Here is a 10,000-nt window from a genome sequence, read left to right on the forward strand (position 1 = left end):
TGCCACACCAAGGTGGAAAGGCATTCAAAGACCTGTTTTACCTCCCTTCGGCTTGACGGTAGGTGGTCCTTGAAGGGTGAGGGGTAGGTGGTCCTTGAAGGGTGAGGGTAGGTCGTCCTTGAAGGGTGAGGGTAGGTGGTATTTGAAGGGTGAGGGTAGGTGGTATTTGAAGGGTGAGGGGAGGTGGTACTTGAAGGGTGAGGGTAGGTCGTCCTTGAAGGATGAGGGTAGGTCGTCCTTGAGCAGGATGATGCGAGATTCTTCAGCTCACGATGGTACAGTCCTGGAGGGGGTGGTGGGGGGGGGGGGTGATGATGTACCATCGTGAAGGGGGGGGGAGAGATGGTCAGTCAGCCCCCCACCCCCCCCCTCCCTCTCCTCTCCCTTCCCATTCCAGCTCCCCCTTCTCCTCTCTCCCCCCCTCTCCTCTCCCTTCCCATTCCAGCTCTCCCCTCCCCTCCCCTCCCCCCTCTCCTCTCCCTTCCCATTCCAGCTCTCCCCTCCCCTCCCCTCCCCCCTCTCGTCTCCCTTCCCATTCCAGCTCTCCCCTCTCCCCTCTCTCCCCTCTCCCACATTCAACCACCTCGCCCAGGTCACACACACACACACACACACACAGAAGGTCGTAACACTCCCCCCCTCCTCAAGATCATATAACTCCCCCTCCTCAAGTCTCTCCCCCTCCCCTGGAGAGTGAGGATAACAGATCCCCCTTCCCTCTCCCCCCCCACAAAATGAGTCTCCTAACCACCACATCTGGTGTATGGTAGTTCCCAGTTCCCCCGCCCCGTGGTGGCGCTGTGTGTGCGGGTTGTGTACTCACGTGGGTTTGCAGGGGTCGTGCTCATGGTCGTTCTCAGCGGGGGGGTCGTTAAGGCCGTGCTCCTCCTCATAGTCGGACAGCTGGTTGATGTGGGGCAGTGAGAAGGCGTTCGAGGCAGCTGGCTGCGCCGCCAAACCTGGAATGGGAATGTGGGAATCACTGGAATGGGAATGTGGGAATTGCTGGAATGGGAATGTGGGAATCGCTGGAATGGGAATGTGGGAATCACTGGAATGGGAATGTGGGAATCGCTGGAATGGGAATGTAGGAATCACTGGAATGGGAATGTGGGAATCACTGGAATGGGAATGTGGGAATCGCTGGAATGGGAACGTGGGAATCGCTGGAATGGGAATGTGGGAATCGCTGGAATGGGAATGTAGGAATCGCTGGAATGGGAATGTGGGAATCGCTGGAATGGGAATGTGGGAATCGCTGGAAAGGAAATGTGGGAATCACTGGAATGGGAATGTGGGAATCACTGGAATGGGAGTGTGGGAATCACTGGAATGACTAGAAAGGGAGTGTGGGAATCACTGGAATGGGAATGTGGGAATCACTGGAATGACTAGAAAGGAATGTGGGAATCATTGGAATGGGAATGTGGGAATCACTGGAATGACTAGAATAGGAATGTGGGAATCACTGGAATGACTAGAAAGGGAATGTAGGAATCACTGGAATGGGAATGTGGGAATCACTGGAATGACTAGAATGGGAATGTGGGAATCACTGGAATGACTAGAATGGGAATGTAGGAATCACTGGAATGGGAATGTGGGAATCACTGGAATGACTAGAATGTCGATGTGGGAATCACTGGAATGACTAGAATGGGAATGTGGGAATCACTGGAATGACTAGAATGGGAATGTGGGAATCACTGGAATGACTAGAATGGGAATGTGGGAATCATTGGAATATATGGAATGGGAGTCATCGCAATACCTGGAACGGAAATGTGCAAATTATTGGAATGCTTGGAATGGCCAGGTGGGAAAACACTGGAATACTTGGAATTGGAATATGGCATCACTGGAATACCTGGAATGGGAATCACTAGAGCACCTACAGTAGGAACGTGACATTACTGGAATACCTGGAATGGGAACCACTAGAGCACCTGGACTAGGAATGTGACATCACTGGAATACCTGGAATGGGAACCACTAGAGCACCTGGACTAGGAATGTGACATCACTGGAATACCTGGAATGGGAACCACTAGAGCACCTGGACTAGGAATGTGACATCACTGGAATACCTGGAATGGGAACCACTAGAGCACCTGGACTAGGAATGTGACATCACTGGAATACCTGGAATGGGAACCACTAGAGCACCTGGACTAGGAATGTGACATCACTGGAATACCGGGAGAGGTGATGTGGGAATGCGAATCGGAATAAGACACCTGCTATATCTAGAATAGGAATCTGGGAACGGGAATGGGAATGACTGGAATATTCCCAGACGAAGCGGGAAGGTCGGTCAACAGAGGAACAGAAATTGATCTGATTGGTCGTCAGCGGAGGCGCCTAACCAATCACCGCTTGACGATCAGACACGTCACCAATCCGAACTGCCAATCACGGTGGGCCACACGAGGTACTTGGCGTTAAGTGTAAGTAAATATGTAAGTATGGTCTTAAGTATGGGAGGCACTTAATAAACATATGGTGAAGATACAATTGTATATAATCTATTCATCTATTTATTTATCTATTATTTATTTATTTATCTATTTATCTATTTATTTATCTATCTGTTTATCTATCCATTTATCTATTATCTATTTATTATTTATTTATTTATCTATTTATCTATTTATTTATCTATTATTTATTTATTTATCTATTTATCTTTATTTATTTATCTATTATTTATTTATTTATCTATTTATCTATTTATTTATCTATTTATTTATTTATCTATTTATCTATTTATTTTTGGTGGGGAAATTGAAGTAGTTTAGGGCCTGGAAACCGGGGTACAAGTTTCCCCCTCCTCCCCCCCATTCAAGTGAGACTAGAATGACTAAGTTTCCCCCTCCTCCCCCCCATTCAAGTGAGACTAGAATGAATAAGTTTCCCCCTCCCACTAACTTGGTGAAACTTGAACAGAGTAAAGTTTCCTCCTACGAAACTGATACGAAACTGAATGGGTATAGTTTCCTCTTCGAAGTTTCCCCAACAGGTGAAACTTTGAAAGAAAGCATAAAGTTTCCTCCAATGAAACTGAATAGGTTACGTTTCCTTTTCTGGTGTGAAGGGTAATCCATTCAAAGTTTCCCCCCCCCCCCTCCACTAACTTGGTGAAACTTGAACAGGGTAAAGTTTCCTCATACGAAACTGGACGGGGTTTAGTTTCCCTCGTTTTGAGAGAGAGAGAGAGAGAGAGAGAGAGAGAGAGAGAGAGAGAGAGAGAGAGAGAGAGAGAGAGAGAGAGACAGAGTGTCTCTCTCACTGGATCGTCACGAAGAAAGAAAGAAAGAGAGAGAGAGAGAGAGAGAGAGAGAGAGAGAGAGAGAGAGAGAGAGAGAGAGAGAGAGAGAGAGAGAGCTGGAGTCCCGCATTTTGTACCTAGCCTCCTTCTGAACCTCGAGGATCGGTTCGAGTGGTAGAGACGCCTCCTCCTCCAACTCAGAGTGGCGAACCCGACCAGGTCTCCGACGAAGAGACTGTCACTCGAACGCGTGGGCGTGACGTCCGAAGACTTGGCGTCCGTGGGCGTGGCGTCGCTGTCCTCGCCGCCCGACGTCTCGTCCTTGTCCGTGTGGATTGATGAGGCGTCTGCGTCGTCGTCTGCGTCGTCTGCGTCGTCTTCGTCCTTCCTCCTCCCGTCGCCTTCGTTTTCCAGTTCGGTGTCACCATGTTGTTCCACGGAGTCGCCTCGTAGGATGCCGTCCACGTAGATCTGGACGTACCTCCTGTCCAGGGATCCTCCACAGGATGCTGAAGAGCCGAAGGAACACTGGCTCTCTTTGGATATCTTCCTGGCCGACCTCCTCTTATCCAAGACGGCCCCATCCAGGGAGCCCCTTGAACCCTGGCAGACCTTGGATCCGACAGGCCCTTGGACGACCCCCTTGCGCGGCGCGTCCCGACCGCACCAGGCGTCGTCGACATGTCGTCCGTCCATCTCGTAGACGGTCTTGGGTCTGTCCGTGTTGAGACTCAAGGTGGACAGGCCGTCGCCGCCCGTCACTCTGTGCTTCGACTGTCGCAACTGACAGAAGAGCTCCCCGTCAGACGTCCGACGGAGTACCTTGTACGGCTCCCTGTTCTCGTCTTCGGCGTCGCTGGCCTCCTTCACCTGGCGTCGGTCGAAGTCATACTGCCTGGCGGTGACCAAGTCGATGTTCTCGGGTTCTGGGCTGTCCTTGGAGCGCTTGTTTCTCCTGCTTTTGAACAGCTTCCTCCGGAACCTATCCATTGTTCGAGGTCCTTCAAAATTTTATGGTCCTTAATCACTCTCAAATTTTTTTTTTCTTAGCGGATTCTGTAAACGATAAATTTATGACGTTATGATTTTTTTCTTCCAGTGGATAACCGTAAAAGATCTTGAACTACTTGTTTATAATTATCTCTGGACTAATTACGAATGACTTCGGTTCCTTGGGATACGACGATTGTATCCTATGAGTATGACGACTTAATTCCTTGAGTACGACTTAAATCCTTGATGACGACGACTCAATTCCTTGAGTACGACTTAAATCCTATGAGTACGACGACTTAATTCCTTAAGTACGACTTAAATCCTTGATTACGACGACTCAATTCCTTGAGTACGACTTAAATCCTTGATTACGACGACTTAATTCCTTGAGTACGACTTAAATCCTTGATTATAACAACTTGATTCCTTCAGCACGATGACTTACCCCCCCCCCAATCCCCTGACTTCCCCCCCTTCCCCTTCCCCGCGCCCCTTGAGGATAACTACATAACTCATTGACAACGACAACTTAACCCTCGAGTTATAATGACTTGATCCTTGTCGTAACAACAAAGACATTGAGTCAACTGCTTCAGCTGTATTGGATTATCTTCTTCGAAACGCTTCGAGACATCTTCGCGAAGCCCCCCCCCTCCTCCTCCTCCTCCTCCTCGATCAACTTCGACGGTATGGCCCTTGAGCACGACGGTATGGCCCCTTGAGCACGACGGTATGGCCCCTTGAGCACGACGGTATGGCCCCTTGAGCACGACGGTATGGCCCCTTGAGCACGACGGTGCGACCCTTGAGCACGACGGTATATACGACCCTTGAGCACGACGGTGCGACCCTTGAGCACAACGGTGTACGGCCCTTGAGCACGACGGTATATACGACCCTTGAACACGACGGTACAACCATTGAGCACGACGGTATATACGACCCTTGAACAGGACGGTAAGACCCTTGAGCACGACGGTACGACCACTGAGCACGACGGTACGACCACTGAGCACGACGGTACGACCCTTGGATAATAAAGTCGTGGTCATGAGATTAAAACATGGGATTAACATAAGCTGGTACATCATCACATTTTTTATATTCCCAGATTCTTAAAATCCGAAAGAAAACGGCGAATCATTTCCGTACATCTTATAGAAAATGGGGTAAATTTGTTTTCAGTGTTATCTTTATAACATTTAAAGTTTTAAAGACATAAAATATAGTGTATTTTCAAGTCTCGTTAAATTTCCTCCCTAACATTTAATGTTCTAAAAAAGTTTATGAATACGTTATGCAAATAAATGAAACTCCATAAATGTATGAAAATTTTAACTGACAGATATAATTTACATTTATGTCCTGTTGTTAAATTAGTTATCTTTTTTTTGTTAGATTATATTTAACAACCTTGTGGGGGGGAAAAAAGATATGAATTTACGAAGGTCTGGTCTTTGGGCAGTAAGTCTAAACACACGTTCAACAACAACAAAAACAACAACAAAAACAACAACAAAAACAACAACAAAAACAACAACAACAAAAACAAAAACAACAACAACAACAACAACAACAACAACAGTTGTGAATGTCTGTACGTCTCTTCTCTCCCTCACAAATCGGTTATAAATAAATTCCTACAACATGTGGCAACCCTTTGTTTATCATCTGCTGTCAACAAACGCTGTTCACAACACCACAACATCACAACATCTCTGATGCTGAAGTTGTAATAATTAACGTCCCAATTTCAGCGCCACTTCAGGCGAGCGTCGGCGTCTGTAGCGTCGTCTGTCAGCCATGACGTCATACATCATCATCCCAAAACACACACACACACACACACACACACACACACACGCCAGACTTTCCCTGGAACTTATATTCGCGTATTCGTAGTCAGGCACATGAAGGGTTTCAAATTATTATCACTTTTTCTACACCTTATTTTCATAGTAATCCACCACGTCATATTCATATACACACATATATAAAAAGGATATATGACAGTATATACGAGGTATAGTATGCTGTGTTTTTAGGTAAAAGTTAAGGGTTGAAATTTTGCCTTGAAGTGAGGCGATTAAAATCGGTCTCTCGCGCCAAATTTATCAGCTGGCCCCCCGATAACGGACGCTCGCGCCAAATTCAAACCTGATCGGTGAACGCGCGCTTCGCGATCGGGAACGCCAAAGTAAAGTCGTGCCGATAACAGACATATTCATATAGCGAGGGGCTTAATATAGCTAAAGTGTCTGATGGGCTGAGGTCTTGTGTTATATATTACATATATTACCTTTTTCAATTGACCTTAGATTTATTATTCATCTTTTTTATTTATGAAAGATATAGCGAATTTTATATCTTTGCTCCCATGCTTATTAACATATTCGTATTACACACAACTTTACTCTCTCTCTCTCTCTCTCTCTCTCTCTCTCTCTCTCTCTATATATATATATATATATATATATATATATATATATATATATATATATATATATATAATATATATATGGGGATATGGGAGAAAGAATACTTCCCACGTATTCCCTGCGTGTCGTAGAAGGCGACTAAAAGGGGAGGCAGCGGGGGGCTGGAAATCCTCCCCTCTCGTTTTTTTTTTTTTTTAATTTTCCAAAAGAAGGAACAGAGAAGAGGGCCAGGTGAGGATATTCCCTCTAAGGCCCAGTCCTCTGTTCTTAACGCTACCTCGCTAATGCGGGAAATGGCGAATAGTATGAAAGAAAAGATATACATTCGAGTCATTTGGTAATGTATATAAACATTGGTTAGCTTTGGTCACAACCAATATCGGATCTGCTTTTTAAAATCTTCGTTGCGTAGCTTCCGGTGTCGAGCAACAATGGCGTCTATGTGTTTATCATACATGATTTGAAAACAAGAAAATAGCATTTTTATAATTGTTTAACATACACGTTCGATTCAACATGTTAATCTCAATGTATGATAATACTAACATAGTTAAACATCAGAAATATAACTTACTATTACCATGATGAAAATCAACATAAAACATATATTATCGTATCTTTTAGTGATGTTTGGTGTCAAAGTCACATAATATCAATTTCCAAAACTAACAAGTAACCCTATATCAAAAGATTTTAGTCATAAGTACAAAAATTTCCGACAAACTTCCATAGAAATTCAAAATTTATCTAAATATGGCTATACGCAGATGGCTGGTAAATTTTTCATTCATTTACGTACGGTTCCACTTTGTCTCGTCCTTTCAGAAATCGTCCCACGCTGGTTTTTCCCTTCTATCTCCGGACGTGTGAAATCATTTACAATTGTTCTTCACCTCATCACTTTTTCTATGACCACTCCAGTCTAAAATATGACCACGCCTGTCTATGATTATTTTTCTATGGCCACTCCTGTCTACAATATGGACTTTGCTGTCTATAATTAATTTTCTATGACCACTGCTGTCTATAATCTCAAATCTATTACAATATCTTTTCCTGGCATATATATATATATATATATATATATATATATATATATATATATATATATATATATATATATTACATATTCATCCAGCCAGCACTACATCAATAGATGAATTTTCGTTATCTCAAGGTTCTGTTCGAGCGTATGTAATTGCCCGTTTTTTTCCGCTCTTCGTCAATCACCCTTAAATTCTCAGCCACTCAAACCATCTTCACTAACTACTGTGTATCTGTAATCGTTATCTATCGAATCACTTGCATATAAGAGTCCGTCTGTCCGTCCGTGTGTCTCACATATGTATGTTGTAAGTGTTTCCGACTGATATCAGGGTTGCGTACGAGATAACTGCTTTGGCATCTTCCCCACGATGACGATTTCTTAAGAATAAAAGATCAAATAAAGAAATAATGATGAAAAAAAAAAGATGATTCATGAAAGACGATGAAATATGATAAGAAACGTATTTATCATCTCGACCACGTCAACAAATAAGGTGTTTGAGCACGACGGTATACGATCCTCAGTAATGATGGCCTAGCCTTTCATCCGATTCATAAGAATATGTCAAAGGCCAGGGCTAGTACATCCAAGGGTCGTATATATACCGTCGTGTGCTCAAGGGTTGTATATATACCGTCGTGCTCAAGGGTCGTATATATACCGTCGTGTGCTCAAGAGTCGTATATATACCGTCTTGCTCAAGAGGTCGTATATATACCGTCGTGCTCAAGGGTCGTATATATACCGTCGTGCTCAAGGGTCGTATATATACCGTCGTGCTCAAGGGTCGTATATATATACCGTCGTGCTCAAGGGTCGTACCACTGTATCTATAAGTTCAGCGAAGCACATCTCATATATTACAAACACAAAAACACACAAACAAAATCACTTTATCACATTTCTCAAAGATCTTCAGCTCAAAGAAAGCCATCACAATATATTCCCACTGGACAAACATATGTTTAAGAATATACATATATATATATATATATATATATATATATATATATATATATATATATATATATATATATATACAAACAACACTGCACTGTTTTCTTTTCTGTTTTTTTTTTCCTTTCGTCTATACACACAAAAGTACATCAAGTCCACTCGAAGATGTTTTGAAACCGTAAATGCTCAGTACAAAGCGATTCCATTTCCTCCCCTCGCATCCCACTGCAACGCCAAGATCCTCAGCCACTGAAGAAGGACACTGAATTAGACAGTGAGTTTTTTCCAAACCCCACTTCGCGGTTTCTCTGTATCTTCGCGAACAAGAAGAAGGAGGAGGAGGGAGGGCGAGAAATAAATAAAAACGCCTCCCATCCAAACGCACTGTAGATCCAAGCACTCGACACTGTGGGGCGTTTTTTTTTAGGGCGTTTATTTTTCTTCTCTCCACTGCCTCCGATGTTGTCTTACACACATCAGAACTGAAGATACAGAGTCTCGGAGAACGGGAGGAAATGCGTCCTGATGCTCGCGCGACAGAGCGACCTCGCCTTCGTCTTAGCGCGCAACCCGAGCTGAAACGTCTGCCCTCCTTCGTACCCATACGAACACCTGGATGGCCTCCTGAACTCAGTTATAATAACGCTTTCGACTCTCCTGGGCTACGCCCGCGTACACAATGGGTCAGGAAAAGAGTACGGTGCGAAGGCGTAGCCGATGCCAGCGTATTGTGGTTAATTGAGAGGCAGATAAAGAGGTTATACACATCTAACTACTTTCTAAAAGATGTGCCCCTCACCTCGCGTAGATCATTAACCAACTCCTATGTCATTATAGAACATATACACGCCTCTGTGTCTGGTGTTACTGTATTAATCATCATTGCTCATTTACTCAGTGCCACAAACCCCTTACATTGCTCACCCAACCGCCAAACTCACTCATATAAGATCGTTTTTGGCACAAAATTTAAAATTTTGTGGTACCTTCATTTATTCCATTTATTTCAGATAAACGCATTAATCCATTTCAACCTTCCAATTCAGATATGATTGATCAACACAGCCAGCTAAGCGAGCCCCAGTGATTGAACACGACAATCGAATCAAGGATTATATTCATCAACCAATATATATATATATATATATATATATATATATATATATATATGATTAATCCGTCATATTAATCACACGCATAATCAACACATCAACCATCATTACATCGCTCTAATAACCCACTAGTCTAACATACGTCATTCTAATCACTCAGTTAATGATCCAATTAGTTACT

General features: G+C 43.7%; 2 protein-coding genes across 10 annotated transcripts in view; both read right to left on the reverse strand.

Annotated features, from left to right (window-relative positions):
- Positions 1–10,000, reverse strand: part of LOC139761441 (pleckstrin homology domain-containing family G member 5-like) — a 593,230-nt gene that overhangs the window by 158,720 nt on the left and 424,510 nt on the right. For all 9 annotated transcript variants that reach the window (XM_071685649.1, XM_071685644.1, XM_071685646.1 and 6 more), the window contains one exon: positions 824–959. In XM_071685649.1, coding sequence (XP_071541750.1) covers positions 824–959 — 136 coding nt within the window. The remainder of the gene's footprint in view (positions 1–823; positions 960–10,000) is intronic.
- Positions 1,498–9,520, reverse strand: LOC139761494 (uncharacterized). Its single transcript, XM_071685757.1, has 4 exons — positions 9,093–9,520; positions 3,397–4,324; positions 1,772–1,891; positions 1,498–1,532 (listed from the first exon to the last, which is right to left on the reverse strand). The coding sequence occupies exons 2-4, from the start codon at positions 4,256–4,258 to the stop codon at positions 1,498–1,500; spliced, it is 1,017 nt and encodes a 338-aa protein (XP_071541858.1). The 5' UTR covers positions 4,259–4,324; positions 9,093–9,520.

Source organism: Panulirus ornatus, chromosome 40 (assembly GCF_036320965.1).
Source record: "Panulirus ornatus isolate Po-2019 chromosome 40, ASM3632096v1, whole genome shotgun sequence".
Lineage (NCBI taxonomy): Eukaryota > Metazoa > Arthropoda > Malacostraca > Decapoda > Palinuridae > Panulirus > Panulirus ornatus.